The 25000-nt window shown below is 39.1% G+C and overlaps 2 protein-coding genes across 3 annotated transcripts in view; both read right to left on the bottom strand.

Moving 5' to 3' along the window:
- Nucleotides 1–15912, bottom strand: part of LOC113634184 (transient receptor potential cation channel subfamily V member 1-like) — a 17074-nt gene extending 1162 nt beyond the window's left edge. Inside the window, exons 1-16 of one of the 2 annotated variants that reach the window (XM_027132967.2) lie at nucleotides 15769–15912; nucleotides 15096–15248; nucleotides 8840–9026; nucleotides 7899–8050; nucleotides 7631–7783; nucleotides 6936–7073; nucleotides 6561–6850; nucleotides 5794–5970; nucleotides 5445–5600; nucleotides 5222–5317; nucleotides 5063–5133; nucleotides 4292–4457; nucleotides 3378–3444; nucleotides 2983–3293; nucleotides 2478–2584; nucleotides 1707–1807 (exon numbers count right to left, since the gene is read on the bottom strand). In XM_027132967.2, the coding sequence (XP_026988768.2) occupies nucleotides 1707–1807; nucleotides 2478–2584; nucleotides 2983–3293; nucleotides 3378–3444; nucleotides 4292–4457; nucleotides 5063–5133; nucleotides 5222–5317; nucleotides 5445–5600; nucleotides 5794–5970; nucleotides 6561–6850; nucleotides 6936–7073; nucleotides 7631–7783; nucleotides 7899–8050; nucleotides 8840–9000 (2146 nt within the window). In that variant the 5' untranslated portion in view covers nucleotides 9001–9026; nucleotides 15096–15248; nucleotides 15769–15912. Of the gene's footprint in view, nucleotides 1–1706; nucleotides 1808–2477; nucleotides 2585–2982; nucleotides 3294–3377; nucleotides 3445–4291; nucleotides 4458–5062; nucleotides 5134–5221; nucleotides 5318–5444; nucleotides 5601–5793; nucleotides 5971–6560; nucleotides 6851–6935; nucleotides 7074–7630; nucleotides 7784–7898; nucleotides 8051–8839; nucleotides 9027–13627; nucleotides 13766–15095; nucleotides 15249–15768 lie in introns of those variants that run through there. The other variant, XM_027132966.2, reaches the window with a different exon arrangement.
- A 2539-nt stretch (nucleotides 15913–18451) lies between these two features.
- LOC125140351 (transient receptor potential cation channel subfamily V member 2-like) lies at nucleotides 18452–19383 on the bottom strand. Its single transcript, XM_047809533.1, has 3 exons — nucleotides 19284–19383; nucleotides 18908–19197; nucleotides 18452–18731 (listed from the first exon to the last, which is right to left on the bottom strand). The coding sequence occupies exons 2-3, from the start codon at nucleotides 19136–19138 to the stop codon at nucleotides 18549–18551; spliced, it is 414 nt and encodes a 137-aa protein (XP_047665489.1). The 5' UTR covers nucleotides 19139–19197; nucleotides 19284–19383; the 3' UTR covers nucleotides 18452–18548.
- Between the last annotated feature and the right edge of the window lie 5617 nt (nucleotides 19384–25000).

The following is a 25000-nucleotide window of genomic DNA, read 5'->3' as shown; positions in this document are numbered from 1 at the left end:
AAGCATCAACAATTATTACTTATACTGAACAAAATTATAAACACAACACTTGAAAAACCCCCATTTTTCATGAGCTGAACTCAAAGATCCAAGACTTTTTTCTATGTACACAAAAGCCCTATTTCTCTGAATATTGTTCACAAATCTGTTTAAATCTGTGCTAGTGAGCACTTTCGAGGTAATCCATTCACCTCACAGGTGTGGCTTATTATGATGCTGATTAGACAGCATGATTATTGCACAGCTGTCCCTTAGGCTGGCCACAATAAAAAGCCACTCTAAAATGTGCAGTTTTACTGTGTGTGTGTGTGTGTGTGTGTGTGTGTGTGTTGGGGGGGGGTGTTTGTCAGGAGGGGGTCTGAAAACCAGTCAGTATCTGGTGTGACCACCATTTGCCTCACGCAGTACAACACATCTCCTTCATATAGAGTTGATCAGGTTGTTGATTGTGGCCTGTGGAAAGTCTTCAATGGCTGTGCGAAGTTATTGGGAAGTTATTAAGGATATTGGCAGGAACTGGAACACGCTGTCATATATGCTGATCCAGAGCATCCCAAACATGCTCAATGGGTGACATGTTCGGTGAGTATGCTGGCCATGCAAGAACTGGGATGTTTTCAGCTTCCAGGAATTGTGTACAGATCCCTGCAACATGGAGCTGTGCATTATCATGCTGCAACATGAGGTGATGCTTGTGGATGAATGGCACAACAATGGGCCTCAGGATCTCATCATGGTATCTCTGTGAATTCATAACATACGCCTTCCCATACCATAACCCCACCGCCGCCATAGGCCAATCGATCCACAACCTTGACATCAGCAAAGGGATCACCCACACAGCGCCATATACGCTGTCTGACATCTGCCCTGTACAGTGAAAACAGGATTCATCCGTGAAGAGAACACCTCTCCAAAGTGCCAGACGCCATTAAATATGAGGTCTTGCCTACTATTCGGTTATGACGATGAACTGCAGTAAGTTTGAGACCCCTATAAAGACGACGAGCATGCAGATGAGACAGTTTCTGACAGATTATGCAGAAATTCTTTGGTCATGCAAACCGATTGTTGCAGCAGCTGTCCGGGTGGCTGGTCTCAGACGATCTTGAAGGTGAAGATGCTGGATGTTGAGGTCCTGGGGCTGGTGTGGTTACATGTGGTCTGTGGTTGTGAGGCCAGTTGGATGTGCTGCCAAATTCTCTGAAATGCCTTTGGAGACGGCTTATGGTAGAGATATGAAGATTCAATTCAAGGACAACAGCACTGGTGGACCTTCCTGCAATCATCATGCCAGTTGCACGCTCCCTCAAAACATGACATCTGTGGAATTGTGCTGTGTGAAAAAACTGCACCTTATGGCTCTGTGTCCTTTTATTGTGGCCAGCCTAAGGCACACCTGTACAATTATCATGCTGTCTAATCAGCATCTTCATACGCCACACCTGTGAGGTGGATGGATTATCTCGGCAAAGGAGAAGTGCTCACTAGCACAGATTTAGACAGATTTGTAAACAATATTGAGAGAAATAGGTCTTTTGTGTACTTAGAAAAATATTTAAACAAACAAAAGTGTTGCATTTATAATTTTGTTCAGTGCATATATGTATTAAGTCTAAGACTTAAATCTGTTAACAGACAAATTGAGGCTTAAACAGTGTCACCACATGTATTTGCATCACAAATTAGAAACAAATCCTAAATACCTCTATAAGATTCAGGTGGTATTGATGTGTTGCATTTTCCAGGATCCTCACTGACAATGCCCAGGTTGCTGTGGAAATCTTTCCAGTTGACTTCTTCCACTCTGTAGAAAGCACAGGGACAGGCGCAACAATTACTGCACACCATTTAAAAGCAGTTTGTTGACTTTTAAGTGATAATTATTTAGCCACAAGTGGCTCTGGGTTAAAGCACTGAGTTGTTGTTTGGAGGTCAGGGTTCAAGTCCCAGCACTGCCAAGTTGCCCCTGTTGGGCCCTTGAGTTTCAGGGGTGTACTCAATTAAAAGCTTGACTAAATGATCAAGTTTGACTTGAATTAGTTAGTTTAGTCTTCACACTAAAGTAGTGAAAATGAAATTACAACAATTACAACACAGGGTTATGGGAAATCTAGTGTCTATTATGGCCTTAAGGCCCAACCAGGATGGGGTACCAACCTATCACAGGGCACAATCACACTCCCAGACAATTTATAGAGGACATTCATCCTAGAAGACATGTACTGTTTATGGAGTGTTGGAAAAAAAACATAGTACCCAAAGTGCCAGAGGTGTAAATCAAACCAGTGAAGAGAAAGTGTAATGCTACAGTATAGAAAAACATCCTAAACTTCCAACATTGTTGTAATAGTATAGGGAAGAATTTCATATGAGCATGATGGCCCCCTTCAGTTCCCCACAGTTTGAATACCACTGTGCTACACCAAGTGTCACTTTTACTTCTAGTCTATCGTTATCAAGAAGTTTTCTTTGACCTGAGAAACCAGCGGTCTGTGTTGTCCAGCTTTCTCTTCACTCCTGAGCGCAACTTCTTCTTCAGACCGCATGCATATCTCTCCACATCCAAGATGGTGATGGCACGCTGGGAAAACACACATCCAGAACATTTACTGTACATTTACTACACACATGCATGGCATATTGTCGCAAAGGTCTAAATGCTTAGAAGGTGCCTTATAAGGTGCAAATGGAATCATATTCAAATTAATGTGAACTACGGAGCTAATAAATGAAAAAAAGGCCATTCTTCTTTATTCTTCTTTCTTCAATAAGATATTTCTAGATCTCTAGAAGCTTGGCAGTGTTTACAGAAATTATGAAACTTATAGATTTTTCTAGCAATGACAAAATTAATAAAATTTTAATCAAAAATTATTTTATTTTAAAATTGCCCCAAGACCCTAGGTAATGTTTTGGCATGGGATTTCCTGTTTCCTTATATGAGGTTAGACATGTATGTATGCAAAAGGAGGCATTTACCTGCAGTTTCCAGATGCTGGTGCTCTTCTCAGACATGTCGTCAACATCCTTACTCATCAGAGCAATCAACATATTCAGCAGCAGTATGTACGTGAGCACAATGTAGGATATGAGCAGCACATAAAACACATAACCAAACTCATAGTCCTCTGTGAACTCCAGATCACCTATGCCTATAGTGAACTTAAACAGCTCCAGAAAGGTGCATGAAATGGTTTTAAAGTATGGTTTTTTGCAGCCTATTGACACAATAGTATTGTTTCTGACCGAAGGCCATCCTTCCGTGGGTTCGTTGAGTAGAGTCACTAAAGCTGGTTTGGGAGAACAAAAAAAGAAGTGATCAGTGACTGGAATGATCTTTGTGGAGCAGTGAGTGATGATTTATTAAATGGTACCTGCTGAAAACCCAACGAGGAAAACAACGTAGACGAAAAGGAAGCGTAGGAGGTCACCAAGGAATATCTAGTAAACAGAATGACAGGAGTAAAATTATTTAAGCTTTACCTCATAAACTCGATAATGTAAGATGGAAACACCTTGCATCAGTTGGAGGCAGTGTAGATTTATTCATTTACATTTACAGCATTTGGCAGAGACACTTATTCAGGGAAACGTTTGAATCTGGTCTCACAAGGTTTTTTTAATCATATCTTGTCAGGGAGTTTTCCTTACTGTTGTTGCCTCTGACTTGCTCATTACGGATGAATATAAATTACATTGTTTTACTTTGATATTCACAAATGTTATATTCCTGTACAGCTGCTTCATATAAAATATAATGCTTTATATACAGTACAGCTGACAATATCCATTGATAAAGTGCCATAGAAATAAAATTGAAATGAAATGAATCAGGGCTGATGTATAGTTCTGTATCTGAGGTATAGACACTCACGCAAGGTGAAGTCTTCATGTTTATGTATAATGTGAGTGTGTCCTTTAGTGAAAGAACCAGGGAAATGTAAGTAAAGGGACACTACTACACTATTCCAGGTAAAACATACATAATAAATGGACAAAAGATGGTACCACCACAGCAAAAATCATTCATTTTATTTGAGAGTTTAGCAGAAGATTCTCTTAAGTTTTGAGACATGACACTTGATTACACCTAGTTGTTATATGTCACATGTAAAGTATTAATGTTATTATTAACGTGTGACAACCGATGCTTCTGTTCCATAAAATGATGAGTTTAGATTAGTTTTTAAAGAATTCCTTGAATCCTTTCACAGTGACATGTGGAGCTTTACTTTCAAAGATTTTACTATGAGAGTGTTAAGTTCAGCAAAGAGCAAATGTCAGTCACCTTCTGAATCATGATGTTGTAGATGCCCATGTTTTGACTTCCTCTGGAGAAGTAGAGCAGATTAATCCAGGACAGCGCCAAACTGAGCACCAGGAAGGCTAGATACTGCTGCTTCCCACAGAAATACAGCACCATACAGGTAACAAACAAGCCAGCCTGAAATAAACTACAGCACCACAAGACATACGGATTGTTTAGATATGTGGAAGGTAATATAACTTAACTGAATATTCAACAGCATGGTTGAATTCTGGAATCTGATTGGTCAGAAGGTTAGTTAGTTTAGATTAGTTTTCTAGGTTAGTATCTGCACCAAGGGAAAGGTTTATTTTTATTCGCATGTTCTTATACTTTATTTGATCATAACAGCAAATTCACATCGACTATTATAGTGTCCTGAAAACTGAATATAAACTAAGACTCATAAATAAATATCCCAGTTTAAAAAATATGATATTGAACAAGGAAATATATATATATATATTAATTGATATGGTGACCCTTTCACAGGGCTCAGTGATTTTTCCTCCATGAAAGAGTATTCCAGACAGAAAACTAAATCAAATCATTTATCATTTAATCAATAAGAAAATGTAATTGCTGGCAAACTGCTTTGGTATAAAAAGGAATAAATCCTGAATACAAAGAAATTAAGAACATGTTACTATATAAAGTCTTCTATCATTGGAACCATGTACAATAACCTGTCTGTTTTAATCTGTTAATTATTTACTGTATATAAAATATTTAAGGAAAAAATCAAGCACTCACAAAAGCAGGTCAGAATAGCCATCTACCAGCATTGCTTGCAGACTTGGACGCTTTTTCTTTAAATCCAGCATCTACAAGAGGAAATAAGTCATTCATGTTAGTCAGTCATGTTAGAATTAATTAAAATAAAAGGAAAAAAAATAAGTAAACGATACACACCACAACAATTAGGAAGTAGAGTGATCCAAATGCCATGATGATATAACCAGCAAGCATGAGGTAGCCTTTAAGGTTTTTCTTAATTGGAAATGGGGGCTAGATTGACAAACAAAATGAATTAAATAATTCAAGATAGTATGTTGATAGATAGCATAGCCGTTGAGTTTTTTTCCCCCTCTAATCAAGATTTAATCAAATGAACATAATTGTAGCCTGAACTCACTGTTCCTTCTTCACGGTGATAACAAACAGCTGTGAAGATGATGAGATAAAATAAATATATCATAAACTTGAAGAGGAATATCCATTTAGCAAAACGCTTCCATTTTTCTTCCAGCAATTTATTAAGTGGCTCAATCTGTAGCATCTCTAGACGATTCTGAAAGGATAGACCACAGCATTAGGTTGTAAACTGCATTTAACACACAATTAAACTGTAACTGCTTTGTGTAGAAAGGTTGTATCATTTATAAGCTGATTGTGAACATAAGTGCATATTCAGAATTAAAAAAAAAAAAAAGAATATAAATATTTCTTATCAGTCAGATATTTGCAGGGTATATTTCACTTACAGGTATTTCTGAACCATACACAACAATCTCTAGGACAGAGTTTGGCTTGTAAGAGTCGATAGAGTCCAGGTCGTACACTGAACCAGATACAGGGCCATATGCCCACTCTGTAAACCTTCGAGACAGATGCCTGCACTCTTCTTGCTGGAACTCACGATGCAGAATGTGTTCAAGCAGCTGGAGGAAAAAAAAATTTTTCATTTAGTTAACATAAATGTCGACTCTAATAGGAAGACCTGAAGCGTCAATGCGTTTTTATTTATAAAAAAGAGCTTCAGATCATATTTTATCTCATGTATAAGATCTATAAGAGGTTGTAAATATTTCAGACAAAGTATGGAGAACCTTTGAGCTCGGTTACTTATTTAAAGGTAAAATCATTTCTGTCAAAATTAGCAAACAACAGTACAGTATATGTGTAGGACATGAATGTGCAAGATTAAAAACGTTTCTCGAGCCAGTCCCCAAACTGCCAGTGTTGTCTCTTCCAGCTTCCAGTCCAGCTAAATTACAGAATCAGGCTTGTTGGTCGCAACAAGATACAGTATTAGGAAAGCTTTGAAACTTTCTGCTAAACTCCAAAAGCTCCACATTGATTTCATATTGTATTCTCAGTCCTCACCACCCAATCCCACCTTCCCTCTATCTTTAAGACTACAACACACTAGTTTCATTCCTATAAAATTCTTTGGGTAAGGGCATGTGCAAAAAATTAGACATGTAAATGTATTTAAGCTTTGACCTTTCAGGTACTGATACAATCTTACCCCAATCCTTCCTAACTTCGCAGCCAGCTTGATGGATGTAAGTCCCTGATCGTTCTCAATGTCCTCCAGCCTCTCCTGTTCGGGATTCTTAGCAGCGTCTTTGGTAAGAATGTAGTCGTACATGGAAATGATGAAGTCTGTATTTACAGGGCTGTTATCAGCCACCATCACAAGAGCATGGAGAACTGTGTTGCCCAGAGTGTCTTTATACCTCACATCTGCTTTTTCCATCAGCAGATCTACTATGTCTTTCTGATTAGTACATGCTGCCAGAGAAAGTGGAAGCTCCCCTGTTTGGAATTTATTATGGATTAAGCTACGTAGGTATAATCTATGATCTTATACAGAATTTTTTTTCACCTCCTCGTCACTTACCAAAGTAGAAGCATGTTTCACTAAGTGGTTGGAAGAACGTCCCACAGGCCTTTGCATGGACATCTGCCCCTTTCTGTATGAGCAGCTCAGCACAGCGTTTGTTTCTCCTCTCAATGGCGATATGAAGAGCTGTCTGTCCTGCAACAATCACACAAAGACAACACTGTAAATATATAACGATTGCAACGAGTGAAGGAACTTGACTTGACAGGACTTCATGCAGCCCTTATTTCCACCTCACCAAAAAGGTTTGACATGATTTGGAGAATTATGTGACTGTCAGTACCTCACTAATGTTCTTGCGACTTGCTTAGAAGAAATATATGCAGCAACATTCCAATAAAGGCCATTAAATCATCAAGATGGAAGCTTGTACATATCACCAGCACTTTTAAGGTCCACCTTTTATCTTTTATCTACACCTTTATCAGGTAAACCTACTTATAGGTGCATTATGTACAGTACATAGGTATAAAATTACTGCTTGCAGACATGCTCAATAGCACCATCTGTCTTAATTCCTTCTTCCTGCTTTAGGGAAAAAGGTGCTATCATAAGACTAACTCTGACCAGATATAATTTAGATAGAGGACCTCTCAACACAGAGGAGTAACATACTAATGAATAATTATATACCAATATGCTAGGTAGAGCTTAAAAATTGTTAATATATAAAATAGTTCAAAAGTTCACACCTTTATAGCAGGAATCCGTGCGTTCTGCATTCACTAACTTATTAAGATCATTTGTGTTCTCTGCAATGCTGAGCAAGTACTCCACTGTTTCTGTATTTCCATCTTTCAGGTTTAGCAGAGCTTTCATCAGGACTGTCTTCTCATCAGACTTATCTGAGGGACATGGGACATAATAATGCTATTACTAATATAATAATGTATTATACACAGTGATAAGAGCTCTAGGATTCTGTATGCAGATATGTAGAATAGAAAATTATATTCTTACAACGTTCGTTCGTCAGCGTAATGTAATTTTTATTCAGATACTCCTCCAGGCCTTGCAGCCTTGTGACGTCACCGCTGACCACTGCATCAAAAAGCGTCTTTGGGTCAAACCTCTTATCCTGACTTTGTTCATCAGTCCTATTTACCATTTTTCTGCAGAAACAACACATCACAAAACCTTTATGCTCTATTTACAACTTTGTAATGGAATAATTGTTCACCCACATCATTCCACTAGATCTTTGCATTATCTTAATTATTAGGTACATGACCAATGTATACAATGAATCACACGAGCAACTTGTAAAAATGTACATTGAAAAAGTCTAAACATAAATGCAGAATATTTATAGGAAGTCTGTACTTAGAAAAAAACTACCAAAAAGTGATAGACGCTGGAGGTAGCTATCCTGAGCAGCACTCAGTACATTTCATTTCAGTTATTTTCCAGCATTTGGCAGACGCCTTTATCAAGTGCAACTTACATTATTTCATATTTTTTAATACAACTGAGCAACTGAGGGTTAAGGGCCTTGCACAGTAATGTAATGAGATTAATACAATTATGAGAAGTTTGGAGGCCGGTCATTTGCCATCAAGGGACCAAAGCTGTGGAACGCACTTCCAGCACATTTACGATCCATCACTGTGCTGAGTGTTTTTAAATCGCAGTTGAAGACATATTTATTCATACAAGCTTTTAACGCATAGACCCGGTTTCAACTGCTATTTTATGGTTCATTGTGTTCTTATTGATTCTATTTATTTTGTTTTTATTGTTGTTTTACTGGAAAGCACCTTGTGCTCCTTTTGGCAGTTGTAAGGTGCTCTATAAATAAAATTTGATTGATTGATTGATTGATAATGGGTTAGTAGGGTTGATTATATATTCAGTGTTTACCTGTGTACTTGGTATATTTTCAACACAAGCATTTTACTCACTTAACATTGGACAGGTTGATTTTGACTTCAGGCTTGACATTAGCATGATCCTCTGGAAAGAAAGTGTCCATTGGTAAATCTGAAGCTCCTTTTTCCATTTCTTTGTCCATTTTCCTCTCTTCATCCGTCCTGTCATCTATCCCTATTTTAAAGGTTTCCATTGTCGATCCTTTACAGTGTTACAGCTCTGGGGAAAGAGGGGGCATTTATATTCAGCATCTTTGTTTGTTTGTCATAACTATCTTATAGGGAGATGTACCTCACATAATCTACAGCAACTTACATTACAGTCCAAAAGATACATTTCAGTATCTCAGTTTTTCACAACACAACTCATTTCATGTTACTGTACATTTAAGGCAACAAAGGAATTTACATTCACCTGAAAGGTCATGTTAAAACAAATGATTAAAGACAAATTTATTTTAGTTCATTTTATCAGTATTCATGTTTGCCTTAAGTTTACATACACCAATTTGAGTATTTGATTAACAGCCGGGAAGATTCCATAAAAGAAACACTTTTAGAAGTTTCTGACTGACCAATTGTCATAATAAGGAGATATTTGGATATTTTAGGAGCACCTGTGGTTGTAAAAGCACTAACCATTAGCATGAGTGCTTTTTGCGCTTAATATCATAGAACAATTAAAGCAACTGAGCCAAGACCTCAGAACAAAAACAGTTCCTTCATATGTCCAATTCAATCTTTTCAAACAACTGAATATTTTGACTATTTTATTGACTCTAGACATGTTCTTCCAGGTAACGGTGGTTATAATCACGATCATCACTTGATAAAAAAAAAGGTTCAGTTTAATAATTTGTTCAAACCAGAAGAATTTCAGTTCCTTGTACTCCAGATAATGTCCTGGCAAAACTATCATTAGTTGAAAACTATCAAGTCTTGATGCAGTATCGATGTAGACTGAAGAGCTTTTCTGGTCCCAAATTCATTATTCGTTCACATTTTATTGGTGACTTATTTCAATAACTGAAATTGATGTAGGGAGGTTTCTTTTTTAAAAACTAAACATTTAATTTACACTGTTCTACCCAACCAGGACCTAGGGTTGTATTTGTTCACCAGACAGATTAGTGTCACTCAATTGTGAATAACATTTTTTAAGATAAAAAAACATCTATATCAGTTATATGAATATGTAAAAATGTATAGAACTCAATTGTGTATGCATGTAAGTGCAAAAAAAAGTGACCAACCATAATTTTTGGATGGAAAAAAAAATGGAAAATGGGAAAGAGGGAAAAAAAAATCAGATGTGTTTAAATCACAACTATTTAAAAATAAATAAATAGATAGACAGACAGACAGACAGACAGACAGACAGACAGACAGACAGACAGACAGACAGACAGACAGACAGACAGACAGACAGATAGATAGATAGATAGATAGATAGATAGATAGATAGATAGATAGATAGATAGATAGATAAAACAAATAAATAGTGTGGTTAAAGTCCTTAATCACAAGGCTAAATGTCACAGATATTTTAAGCACAACCAAATATAGAGTATTTCTTAGCATAATGGGCAAGTTTTATTCAAGGATACAGATGGGGAAAAGGAGAAATAAGAGAAGTTTTTAATTTTATGGAGGAATTTATAAAACAAATTCCTTGCATGTGAAAACATACCTGGCAATAAAGCTCTTTCTGATTCTGATTCTAATATTCAAACTGCATTTTCTTACTACAGCTGTCCACATGATATTAATCCACAAACACAGATATGTTCTGGACTTCCAACGCAGATAGTCTGGCTCACGATTTTTTTTTTTTTTTTTTCAGAAATCCACAGAAACGTATTTATATTATTATAAAAACAAAATAGATTTGGCACAAATGAGTGATGTTAAAGACAAGATTCAACAGGTTTCTGGAACTTGACCAAAATGAACACAATTCAACCCAAACACTGTTCCTCTGCTGGTAAAGGTGTCCCTCTCCTTTTAAGGTGGGATGTCCGTTGTTTGAAAGACAATGTTGACATTTCAAATCACCAAAACAAACATGCCCCTAACTCAAATGTGTCCCACCCCTGTATTTATAGCTCTTCCCACACATATATACATAACCCTGGCAACTAATGGAAAGAAATGTGCCGTTACTCACCTATCGAGAACTACACCAGATTACATGTAACCCGGTTCCCTCAGAAGGGAACGAGATGCTGCGTTAGGGCTGATGCTATGGGAATGCTTCTGTGAGGAAGTTGTGTCTGAAGCTCTGTGTGCAAACACGCCAATTTAATGGCTCGGGAAGGACACGTGACGAAGTGATTACAATCATCTAAGTCCCATTACTCCAGCTTCTACTTGTCTGAAGAAAGCGCGAGAGGATGCCCGGGGCGTGGCCAGTCGTGAGAGAGCACGAGCAGACTGGGAACAGACCATCACTGGCCCTGCAGGACCTGGGACCCTGGAGTGGGGACCAAGTACAGGTTATAGAACCTGATAAAAGGTGTGTGGAGAAGACCAATCTGCCGCAGCACAAATATCATCAAGGGGGACACCCCTGGCCAAGGCATTGGACGAGGCAATACTCCTAGTGGACCTCATAGGCCTGAGCTATCGGCCTCCACCTCCTGTTCCGCCGACTCATGGGGTGGCGGACAGTAGGCCCACAGTATGACTGGACAGCCAGCCGTCCTGGGCACATGATCGACAAGGCCTGCAAATCCCTCAGTCTTTTGAGAGAGGCCAAGGCTAGAAGCAGAGCCAACTTCAGGGTCAGAAACTTCTCAGAGGCTGACTCCATGGGCTCAAAGTGGGCTTCCAGCAGCCCCTCCTGGACCACAGAGAGGTCCCAAGAAGGAGGGCGCGGTCTGCAGGAACTCCTCAGCCACCTGACAACACGCAGAAAGCGAGAGACCAGAGGGTGCCTACCCAAGGAGGCCCCGAGAACAGGTTCGTGGTTCGCAGTGATGGCGGCCACACACACCTTTAAAGTAGAGGGGGACAGGCCCCGAGAAAAACAAGACTGGGGGCCTGACCTGAAGCTTCCACATCTTGGGGCGGGGGTATAGGATTGTCCCCTGCACCTGAGAGAGGAGATCCTCCCTGATGGGAACCTCCCATGGAGTGCCATTCAGGAGGGAGGCTAGGACTGTAAATCAACTCGAGAGGGCCAATGAGCGGCAACTAGGAGAAGCAACTCTGGGTAGGACTTGCGGGAGCAGAGCTACCGAGAGGAAGGCATACAGACGAAGCCTCGGCCACGTCCATACCAAGGCATTCAGGCCCAAAGGGGCTGGATGAGAGAGGGAAAGCCACGGCGGACAATGGGTCGACTCCTTGAAGGCAAACATATCCACTTCCGCCCGGCCGAAAATCTGCCAAATTCGCTCCACCACATGGGGGTGGAGACATCACTCCCCGGGCCTCAGCACCTGCCTCAACAGGACGTTTGCCTCCCAATTTACATGCCCTGGGATGAAAATCTTCCTCAACGAAAGGAATCCGGTCCCTGCCTAGAGCAGAATCTGCTGTGCCAACCTGAAAAGGGGGCGCAAACGCAGACCGCCCTGTTGATTGATATAGGGAATCACTGCAGTGCTGTCTGTCTGTACTAAGACATGGCAGTCCTTGAGGTGTGGAAGAAAATCTTTTAATGCTAGTAACACAGCCCTTATCTCCAGGCAGTTTATATGCCATGAGAGATGGGGCGAACCCATAGACCTTGGGCAGGACGACCATCCAAGGCCCAAAAGTGAGAAAGAGTCCTGCGACTGTGATACGCCCCTAGAGTGGGACCCAAGGCCAGGAACCGAGGTCTTTTCCACATAAGATGGTTACAAAGCCCATGGTGTGTAACCCTTATAACCCTAAGGGGATGTCTACGAGGATGAAAGCCCGCACCCCTGAGCCAGAGCTGGAATGGCCTCATGTGAGGCAGACCCAAAGGGATAACGTTGGCTGCTGCCGACATGAGGCCGAGTACCCTCTGTGCCTCGGTGACAGAGTGGCCTCGGCCTAGCCAAATAACTTTCACTGCTGACAAGATGGAAGCCACCCAAGCGGGAGACAGATGTGCCCGCATTGTGCTGGAGTCCCAAACTACCCCCATAAAGGTGGTTCACTGAGAATGAGAAAGCACACACTTTTCTGGTTCAACCTGAGGCCTAGAGACCTCATATGGGTAAACACAACATCTCGATGACTGGCCGCCATAGCCGTCGACTGGGCCAGAATGAGCCAGTCGTCCAGGTAATTCATTACACGGATGCCCTGGAGACCCAATGGTGCCAGGGCAGCGTCCATGCACTTTGTAAACGTACGTGGTGAAAGATGAACCTGAGGAACTTCCTGTGCTCTGGCAGACAACACTACAACACTTATTTGGGGGAAATGTGTGTTACTTTTGGGGGGAAACTTAATAAAAATGATACAAAAAGACATTTCCCCCAAATATTTCCCCTGGAAGCTGTCTCACAATCGTTCTACTGGGTCACGGGGAACCCAGAGCCTCTCACAGGAGCCACAAGACAGGGTACAAACAGGAAAGGATGGCAGACTATCACACACTTTCACACCCCATTTACACATTACAGAACAATAATAAATTATAATAATAATTATTAATGTTATTATTAACAACAACAACAACAACAACAACAATAATAATAATACATAATTTTCCATGAGCCTGCAGTCTGCAGATCTTTCTAATGAAAAACTAGCAACTAACTTAAAGTGAATAATCAAATAATATATTATTTGTATTTAAGATAAAAGCATAAAAGTAGTGGAATAGCGAATAGTACATACCAATCATCCACATAAATATCCAAAATGAAAATGATTCCCAACTCATTAGCACCTTGTACTAAATAACAGCATCATCTGCTTATGAGCCACTTCCACTTGCTAAACTCAGAAGCAGCATTAGAGGAAGTGAATACTAGCAGAGAGAGAGAGAGAAAGAGAGAGAGAAGAGGGTGGGGTAATGTTAAACGTTTTGTTAAATGTTATATGAGCATGTGTAGATCTTTCTAATTTGTGTGGTTCACGTGAAATGCCCTTAAAATGTAAAAAGGTGACAGTATCAGAAACACTGCTTTCCTTCTACACAGATGTGCACTTATGATATGTCAGAACAGAACCATGCTAAAAAGCATTTATGAATTTAGATTATTGAACATGTGCGGTTTTAGTATCTGAACATGTGGGGTTTTTCATTTCCATGATCTCTAGCACAAATGCAAGTGCAAAAAAAAAAACAGGTGTGTGCTGGAGGATGTGGTTTGTCTGAGCGGATGAAGTACCATTATTTTAAAAAAAAAAGTACACAGATATACACATACACACACAAAATGCTAGTCAGCATTTAACATGACTGGGATTAAAACAAATGAAACAAATCTGAAGCAATACGTAAATCAGGGCGGAAATCTGTTGCAATGCAGTTGCATACAAAATATTTTGCTTTGCATCTGTAAGAAGCCAGATGTTTGAAGATAGAAGATGCATAAGAAGAAGTGAGATTACTTGCAAGTACTAAATGAGAGAGAGAGAGAGAGAGAGAGAGAGAGAGAGAGAGAGGATGTGGATGGTCTAGTTTACATACTATTATCTTTTAGAGATTTATCTCCATTTAAACCAGCCTGAGCTGTAATAGTTGTCATTATATATGTACATGTATATGTAATTATACTGTTACACTGCACTGAATAAGTGCTAAAGTGCAAAATTATAGTGAAAAAAGTGTGTAATATGTTTAGTGCAAAATATACAAAATAGTATATAATATAAATATAATAACCGAGAGAAAAGTATGTTGTTCAGATGACTCTGGTCTTTGATGACACATGCTATTTCTCAGTGTTTTTTAACCTCAAGAAAAGAGAGGCTGCTGAAGAGGGTGTAGCTCTTTATACTGTAGCATGTATAAGTAATAACAGGAACTCAAGAGTCATTCAGTGCCGAAACAGACTGACAAGTTTTCCTACGGTCAATGTGTTTTTTGTCATGATCTCGTTTCTTCGACATTCTGCCTCCAGCATATCGTTTGTTGATATAATGTTTAGGAGTAATTTCTGAGCATTCAGCATCTATTCAGCGGAATAATTCAGCCTTAACTCTGCATAACTTTAGACTGCATTACTGTACGTCTGACTGTATAATCATTGATCATGTTCCTGTATCAGTAACCCTGAGTGTTTTGTTACTAGCTTGTTGCACATGCCACATAACATTATGACCTCTAGGAAATAGCATGACTGCTCTCTGTACTTACATCTCTGTATTCCACTGTATTGCGGTGGTGTTGAAGTAGCCCCAGCTTGCAGCGTTCTGCACACTCATGAGTCAGACCTCCAAACCGCACAGCATGGACACCACATAGTCCTGAATGGTTCCTGAGGCACTGAACTTTGCAAGAAATTCAGGGCTGTAGAGAGAAAATGGTACTCAGAATGCTGATCCTTGATATCAACCATGTACCAATTATCATATGCAGGTTCACAGGGAGCCTGAACACTATGCCAAGGGACATGGGGTACAAAGTGGGTAACACCCTGGGGTGGCTTTGGACTGGTGGAGGAAACTAGAGTACCTGGAAACCCTTGAAACCTGGGAAGAATTTGCAAACTCTAACCTCTAAAGCACTAAACCAGCCTTATAAAGTGCATTGTGAATACTCAGTCTGCTCAAATAGTTCACCCTCAAGCTTGAATATGAAATATGAATATTCTATTCTATGAAAAACATAACTACATTTTAGGAACCTTGGTCTAGATTATTTGATGTTTACACTGAAATAATGATCTTTTAATAATGATTTTTTTTCTGTGAATGTTTTATGGTTGTACTTATGTGTCTTTGGGAATAGAATCACAAAGGAAAATGTGTTGTATTAAAACTAATGGATGGAAATCATTAATGACATAAAATCATAAAAACTTTCAGACCTGTGCTTGGTGTACAAGAGGATGGAGGCACAGCCAAAGCCAGTGGCCACATTTAGGTGTGACTCAGGTTTGGGTAGCGACGACAGGAAACTAGTAGTGCAGCGGCCATCCTCCCATGTGATCAGCCTACTTAATTTCTGAGGCCTGAATCTGCGACCTCAACTGAGACTACTGAACCACTCCCAACCTGAAATGGGAACAGAAAACAAAATGAAGAACTCAACTCATTGGGATTGGGCATGGAAAAAAAATTGATACCAGAATGGGCAAAAATCCAAAACACGGAAAGCTATGTTCACACTAGTGTGTCTTATTACAGTTAGAGCTTGCACTTGCCGATGTAACTGGTCACTGCTGACGTACACTCCTCCAAGTTGACGGAGTCACCATTGGTTGCATTCGTCGACACCACCATTCTTAAAAAAATTGATACAATGCTCCTCAATTTTGTGTGGAAGAATAAAACTCATTTTGTCAGGAAATCTGTACTTATGAATACCATTAATAAGGGGGGTTTAAATTTTCTCAATTTTACCACTTTAAACAACACCTTTAAAATAAACTGGATAAAAAACTTTATTAATAAGCCTGCTTCTATCTGGAATTTGATCTCTAATGTTATTTTTTCAAAACTTGGTGGTTTAAAATTTATATTAACCTGTAATTACTCTCACCTCACTCATTTTCTACCGCTTATCCGAACTTCTCCGCACACAGGCGGGAATCGAACCCCGACCCTGGAGGTGTGAGGCAAACATGCTAACCACTAAGCCACCGTGCCACCTGTAGTTATAGCATTATAAAAATCCCTATCAAATTATCCTTTTTTCATCTACTCAGACCACATCTCTGTTATGCCAATTCCAGCATACAGACCATTAGTCAGACGGTTCTGAAGCACCTGAAAACCTGGCCAGCAGGAGCCACCTCTGCTCTTCAGGACTGCTTTGAGTGCACTGACTGGAACATCTTCAGGGAGGCTGCAATGCTCTGCTCTGCAATGCTGGAGCAAGTGCTCCACTATTTCTGTATTTCCATCTTTCAGGTTTAGCAGAGCTTTCATCAGGACTGTCTGCTCATCAGATTTATCTGAGGGACATGGGACATAATAATGCTATTACTAATATAATCCAGGGCTGCCAACTTTTGAGTTCAGTTTAGAGTGAGATTTTGGGGGAGGGGCTTATTGAGGGGCGTGGCTTGGTGTGGGGAAAAATACAAACACAAAATCCTTGCATTAGCAGAACATTTACATTTACATTTACAGCATTTGGCAGACGCCCTTATCCAGAGCGATGTACATAAGTGCTTAAACCTCTAACATTGAATACATTAATGCTGGTTCACTAGGTTACATACTTAAGATACCATGAGTTTAAAACATTTGTTCAAAGTTACAATGAAAAAGTGTCAGGTTTTTGTTTTTTTTAAATGCAAAAGATAAGGAAAGAAGTGATAGTTGAAGTGTTTCCTGAATAAGTAGGTCTTCAACCGCCGCTTGAAAATAGCCAGTGACTCAGCTGTCCGGACCTCTAGGGGAAGTTCATTCCACCACCTTGGTGCCAGAACAGAGAAGAGTCTTGTAGTATACTTGCCTCTTACCCTGAGAGAAGGTGGAAGCAGTCGAGCAGTGCTGGTAGATCGGAGGTTGCGGGGTGCAGTGCGAGGAATGATGAGGGCTTTGAGGTAAGAGGGAGCTGGTCAATTTTTGGCTTTGTAGGCCAGCATCAGTGTTTTGAATCGTATGCGTGCAGCCATCGGAAGCCAGTGGAGGAATCGCAGCAGCGGGGTGGTATGCGAGAACTTTGGCAGGTTGAAAACAAGCCGGGCAGCTGCATTTTGGATCATTTGCAGAGGACGGATTGCGTTCATAGGTAGACCTGCCAGCAGTGCATTGCAGTAATCCAGTCTAGAAATGACAAGAGACTGAACAAGTACCCGAGCAGTCTGTGTGGACTTAATACAGAAGTGTATTAAGTATATATTGATTGTCAGAGTATTTGCTATCTGTACAGACTTTCTTGGGAGATTTATATTACATTTAATTTTCACAAACATTTTACACAAATAGGATTAACATGTGATCTATTGTAAGTGCTGGTGGCTGATTTTGCAGCCTTAATCATTGATTTGGATGCAGCTCCCAATTGAAGCATGGCTCCAAGTCTGCCATCTTGACTGTCATTAGAGATGACGGTGTTCCCTCCAGGGCCAGGCTGTTTCTAGTTTTTGTTTTATTTAATCCCACCAGCGAAAATACCCGCTCTGCATCAGCATTCGAGTGTGGCAGGACTAACACCAATTTAGCAATGGTGGAGAGTCTCTCAAACCCCTGTGATATGATAAAGTTATGTAAAATAACTGCTCAGTGCTGCAAAACAAACAACTCTGCTAATTCTAACTTAATTCTACATAAACAATATAACAGCATAGGCCTATTAGTTACTAGCACTTTTACACACAGTAATAAGAGCTCTAGGATTCTGTATACAGATATGTGGAGTTTTAAACAAAAGTCTATTCTTACAACATTCGCTTGTCAGTGTTAGCTCATTTTTGCGAAGGTACTCCTCCAGGTTTTGAAGCGTAGATCTCTTACCACAGTAGAAACCACCATCACAAGAGCATGGAGAACTGTGTTGCCCAGAGTGTCTTTATACCTCACATCTGCTTTTTCCATCAGCAGATCTACTATGTCTTTCTGATTAGTACATGCTGCCAGAGAAAGTGGAAGCTCCCCTGTTTGGAATTTATTATGGATTAAGCTACGTAGGTATAATCTATGATCTTATACAGAATTTTTTTTTCACCTCCTCGTCACTTACCAAAGTAGAAGCATGTTTCACTAAGTGGCTGGAAGAACGTCCCACAGGCCTTTGCATGGACATTTGCCCCGTTCTGTATGAGCAGCTCAGCACAGTCTTTGTTTCTCCTCTCAATGGCGATATGAAGAGCTGTCTGTCCTGCAACAATCACACAAAGACAACACTGTAAATATATAACAATTGCAACAAGGGGAGGAACTTGACTTGACAGGACTTCATGCAGCTCTTATTTCCACCTCACCAGGGCATGTGCAAATAATTAGACATGTAAATGTATTTAAGCTTTGACCTTTCAGGTACTGATACAATCTTACCCCAATCCTTCCTAACTTCGCAGCCAGCTTGATGGATGTAAGTCCCTGATCGTTCTCAATGTCCTCCAGCCTCTCCTGTTCGGGATTCTTAGCAGCGTCTTTGGTAAGAATGTAGTCGTACATGGAAGTGATGAAGTCTGTATTTACAGGGCTGTTATCAGCCACCATCACAAGAGCATGGAGAACTGTGTTGCCCAGAGTGTCTTTATACCTCACATCTGCTTTTTCCATCAGCAGATCTACTATGTCTTTCTGATTAGTACATGCTGCCAGAGAAAGTGGAAGCTCCCCTGTTTGGAATTTATTATGGATTAAGCTACGTAGGTATAATCTATGATCTTATACAGAATTTTATTTTCACCTCCTCATCACTTACCAAAGTAGAAGCATGTTTCACTAAGTGGTTGGAAGAACGTCCCACAGGCCTTTGCATGGACATCTGCCCCTTTCTAAATGAGCAGCTCAGCACAGCGTTTGTTTCTCCTCTCAATGTCGATATGAAGAGCTGTCTGTCCTGCACCAATCACACAAAGACAACACTGTGAATATATAACACTTGCAACGAGAGGAGGAACTTGACTTGACAGGACTTCATGCAGCCCTTATTTCCACCTCACCAAAAAGGTTTGACATGATTTGGAGAATTATGTGACTATGTCAGTACCTTACTAATGTTCTTGCGACTTGCTTAGAAGACATATATGCAGCAACATTCCAATAAAGGCAATTAAATCATCAAGATGGAAGCTTGTACATATCACCAGCACTTTTAAGGTCCACCTTTTATCTACACCTTTAACAGGTAAACCTACCTATAGGTGCACTATGCACATAGGTATAAAATTACTGCTTGCAGACTCAATAGCACCATCTGTCTTAATTTCTTCTTACTGCTTTAGGGAAAAAGGTGCTATCATAAGACTAACTCTGACCAGATATAATTTAGATAGAGGACCTCTCAACACAGAGGAGTAACATACTAATGAATAATTATATACCAATATGCTAGGTAGAGCTTAAAAATTGATAATATATACAATAGTTCAAAAGTTCATACCTTTATAGGAGGAGTCCCTGCATTCTGCATTCACAAGTTTCTCAACATCATGAATGTTTTCTGCAATGTTGAGCAAGTACTCCACTACATCAGTCTTTCCTTGTTTGACATTTTGTAGAGCTGTCATGAGTACTGTCTTCTCATCCTACATATCTGAGGGACATGGGACATAATAATGCTATCACTAATATAATAATGTATTACGTACTGATACACACAGTAATAAGAGCTCTAGGATTCTGTATACAGATATGTGGAGTTTTAAACAAAATTCTATTCTTACAACATTCGCTTGTCAGTGTCAGCTCATTATTGAGAAGGTACTCCTCCAGGCCATGTAGCGTAGAGATGTTACTGCTGACCACCGCATTAAAAAGTGCATTGTGGTCAAACCTATTAACATAAATACAGAATATTTGTAGGAAGGAAAAGCCTGTAAACTGATAGGTAGCAGGATAGCTACCTCCAGCGTCTGAGCAGCACTCAGCACATTTCATTTTATTTACTTTCATTTTCCAGCATTTGGCAGACACTCTTATCAAGTGTGACTTACATTATCTTTTTTAATACAACTAAGGGTTAAGGGCCTTGCACAGTAACAGGTTAGTAGGGTTGATTAGATATTCAGTGTTTACCTGTGTACTTGGAGTATTTTTAACACAAGCATTTTACTCACTCAACGTCTTCAGGCTTGATATTGGTTGCCATTGTCGATCCTATATAGTGTCACAGATCTGGGGAAAGAGGGGGCATTCATATTCAGCACCATTCTTTGAGTTTGTAATAACTATCTTATAGGGAGATGTATACATAACCTACAGCAGGGGTATTCAATTAAAATTCAAAGAGGTCCGGTTACTAAAATTTCCTCCCAGCAAAGGTCCGAATCTTATATTGTCACTTAAAATAGTGTACCCTCATGTTAATAAAATCAACAACGCACATATATTTCTATATAATTTATTGTTAAATTTCAAGTGTTTTCAATGTCTGAACTTGTATGGCACTTGAATAGAAAACAATCCTGTAGTTGTCTTTACTACATGTCAAGTAACAGACAACAGACACTGAATTTTCTTCTGAGTAAAATAAATAAAAAGTGCAAACACAGCTTTGAGCAGCCTGAACTTAGGGCCTATATTTCAAGTAATGTAAAACATTCAGAATCTTGTGAATAAAATAAAAGTGCTTTTAATCTTTAAGAAAAAATAAAACAAAAGACTTTTGAGCTGCCCCTTTTTTAAACATTAACTACATTAATAACACGGGAACCTTAGGCAAAAGAACATTTCAAGTAAGTTAGAACAGGGCAGAATTTACTGAATAAAAGAAAAGTGCAGAGCTTTGAGCAGCTCCCATTTTCCTCTCTCCTTTCCACCTCTCTTTACTCCCTTTCCATCTTCCGTTCCTAGTGAGAGAAATGGGCATGTAACTGTCCTGCCAGCAGTTTGAATCTTAATTGTCCTGCCAGTGTAATTAGGTGCATTACTGCCACCTTCTGCTCTGGAGTATGGAACAGAAACGATCTGGACCGCGGTCAGCCATTTGGTGATGCCCGACCTACAGCAACTTACTGTACAGTCCAAAAATTGAAGATTTTCAGTATCTGAGTTTTTCAGATCTCAGTTTTTCACAACACAACCCATTTCATGTGACTGTACATTTAAGACAATAGACAAATGTGCACAAAGTGGCCCCCAACCTCTATGTGAGCACGGACAATCCGAGTACAAGCAGGACACTGACCAGCTTTGACCAGTGTGTGGATGTTTTAATCTATAATGCTTTAAAAGCTCTACACGTATTGATGTCTCAAATTTGCAATATTTGCATGGCCAAGACATGACATTAGACATTAGACATTAGAAACCTACTGTTTCTCCTTAATGACACACCAGACACCACTGCTGAAATTCAGGAGTCTGAGATCTAGTAACTCTACATAAACAGACAAAATGTGTTATATTAAAACGACAGAATTAATGATAATACAAGCTGTATTCTGACACCGCTAAATCATACATCAGTGACATCACCATATTGTACTGTGCACAACTGTATGCAACAACTTTTTTCTCTTTTTAAATTATCAGGGCTCTCAAGTTTTGAAGACAGGCAAGAGTGACATTTCCAACCCCCAGCAATCACCAGGATCACTGCCCACATTTTAATCAAATACAGATTTTGGGCGCTGCGGCTTAAATATACAGGTCCGTAGGTGTAACGAGTCTGTCTGTGTTTTCCCCTGTTTCTGTCTGCTGTCATTTCCTGCTGTTAATTGTTGACCCCGCCCACCTATTTGTTACCATGGACATTAACTACACTCACTCTCTTCCCCAGGTGTCTTGTCTCAGTCTGTGATTGCCTCCGTCTTGTGATGGGTTCTTGTTCCCTATATCTACTCTGTTTGTTCATTTCCCTATTGTGAGTCATTGTTAGTATGCGCTATGCTGTCTGGTCATGTCTCTGTCTCTGTTCCTGTGCCCTGTCCTGCTCAGTGTTCTGCCCTGTCTGTTTTTGCCTGCTTGTTTGTTTCCTGTTTTGTGTATTTAAAAGATTTAACTGCAAATGGATCTGCATTTGCCTGTGACTAACGGTGACAGTAGGCAGCCTATTGAAAGGGGGGTTCTTTTTTTCAAAAAGTCGACCTTTTTGCAGTTTTTCTCCTCCTTTTGTATTTAATTATGAGGTTCAAATACTTCATTTTGGTGACCTTTTAAGCACTAATTTCTGCTGGATTAGCTTGTCTGCTGGTATCTTAACGAGCACGATTTTGATGCACCTAAATTATTTACTGCATTGTTGTCAAATTGCTTCCTCACGTACCACCTTTGTCAGTCCATACACAGTTCATAAGTTTAAAGACCACACTAACAACAGAATAAATTTAATGAACTTTACTGAAGTATTAATAATAATAATTATTTTCATCATTTCTTGACTCTCTGATTGAGTTCAGCTGAACGCGGGGAGGCGCGTGCGGTTTCTTGTTTCCCATGTAAAGAGCAACTCGCATGGTGTATTTAATCTATTTTGACTTATTTAAGGGAAACTTTGAGACTGAAAAGTTTTAACAAGCTAATCTAAATAGAAAAGGAAATGAATGTTTATATAATTGTAACAGTAATGAAATTACCTCCCTGGGACGTTAGGCGACGTTAGGATGCACACACACACAAACACACGTCCAGCTACAATAATGTATCATATTAATTTGAAACAGCAACACAGAATATTTGTCACAAGCATTGATTAAAACAATGATGACAATAATCACAAAAAAAACCCGACTTATTCTGGACCTTTGGCAGAACGAACCTGAACTTGAATTCTGTTCAATCTTTGTGCCTTCTACTCACTAAACTGGACGGATGAAAGAATTCATAACTGTAATGCATCATTTTTATACACACTGACATTTTATCCAAAGTGAACTACACCTTTTAACCATATTTACAGCAAGGCCTGTTGTCTGTTACACCTTGCGTGTCCTACAGTATATTAAATTATGTCCGTTCAGAGCACTTTGTAACGACTGACCAGTCTCTATAAGTTAAACTTCTATGGCACTGTTTAAAGTTTCATACATGTTCTACACCACCATCAGGCTATAAATAATTCTTAGGCAAAACTGAACATGTTCAATATTCTACTGCATTTATTATCATTATTTATTTATTATATACATTTATTATTTATTTATTATAAGATTTTTTGTTTATATTTAATTTATATTTAAATCTAAAAAGAATGATCAATACATGCAATGTTTTTCTTAAATAGTTATTCTTAAATATCAATCATGATTAGACTGATGTACAAATTTTAGTATGGCTCACTGTTGAGTAACATGTTAACCACATCTCACTCATACATTATTCTGAAACAATATTACAATTCAGTGCAGATCCTAGTCTCCATCTACTGGACTAAATGGCAAGGTGAAATATCAGGTTTTAAAATAACACAGTTATTAATCCCCAGGGGCAAAAATAAAGTATTCTGATTCTGATTATAAACATTCAAAGGACACTGAATTAAGGGTCCATTAAATCAACAGAAATCATGTCAAATTAATATTCTTTATGAAAAACTATATATGAAGGATTTCAAACAAAACCAAAAACGCTGCCAAGTGCAGTAATCACTTGCATTTTTATTAATGAGCAGTTTATGCAAGGCATTGTGGGACTTGCATATAGTGCCTGCTTATGGAAATAAAGACATCAAGGAAAGTCATGTTCTGCAAAATGTTATTTTTATAATATATTTCATGTTACTGTAATATTTTACTTTGTGCTTAATACTACACTCATTAATAGATGCTAGACATATCAGACAAGCACAATTTGCGTACAATATTTAATAGAATTATATTTAATGATATTATAAAATATGTCATCTTAAATTATATTTCCTAGAAATCTATATTTGGTAAAATATTTTGATGGATAAAGTGGAGATTGCGGACAAATACCTGTTACCTATTATCTGTCAACACTTTAATTGTGAATCAATGGACTTGGCTACATCCCAAATTGCATGCAAGCATACATCATACTAATGGCCAAAACTATTGTATTTGTCACAGCAGCATGCAGCCGGGCTGTATATTCCTGCCTATACAGGACTATATAATAGGCTTAGGGTAATTAAACTATCATACTTGAACCATACAACTATTCCACTATGGATGGATGTACAGACAGAAAACCCATCTATTGTCAAAATGGCAAAATGTTTTTAATCATGTCAACAATAATGCTTGTTCTTCAAAAACATCATTTTGGAGACAGTTTGTCTTCTGGATAAACTCAAATGTGTATCTTAGTTCTTTGGAGTAACTCAGATTAACAGCATATATTAGGCCTAGAAGCAAAACACAGGTCGTTGCAACACCTGTTAACACTCTCAAGATGTCAATGCCTTCCAGCACTATCACAGACTCTATAGGATCATCTCTGGAGCCTCCTTTTGTGACAATCCTAAGCACATGCTGTGGCAATTACTGCTGGTGATGTCACACAATCGCTTTT

Source organism: Tachysurus fulvidraco, chromosome 26 (assembly GCF_022655615.1).
Source record: "Tachysurus fulvidraco isolate hzauxx_2018 chromosome 26, HZAU_PFXX_2.0, whole genome shotgun sequence".
Lineage (NCBI taxonomy): Eukaryota > Metazoa > Chordata > Actinopteri > Siluriformes > Bagridae > Tachysurus > Tachysurus fulvidraco.
The sequence above is the reverse complement of the archived record's forward strand: the minus strand, read 5'-3'. Positions and strand labels throughout refer to the sequence as shown.

What these genes read in the sequence shown, in the direction of transcription:
- LOC125140351 (XM_047809533.1), bottom strand. Translation starts at nt 19,138, where the DNA reads ATGGAAAAAGCAGATGTGAGGTATAAAGACACTCTGGGCAACACAGTT. An exon ending in CGAAGTTAGGAAGGATTGGG is followed by an intron (nt 18,732 to 18,907) that starts GTAAGATTGTAT and finishes TGATTGTTGCAG; the next exon opens with GACAGACAGCTCTTCATATC.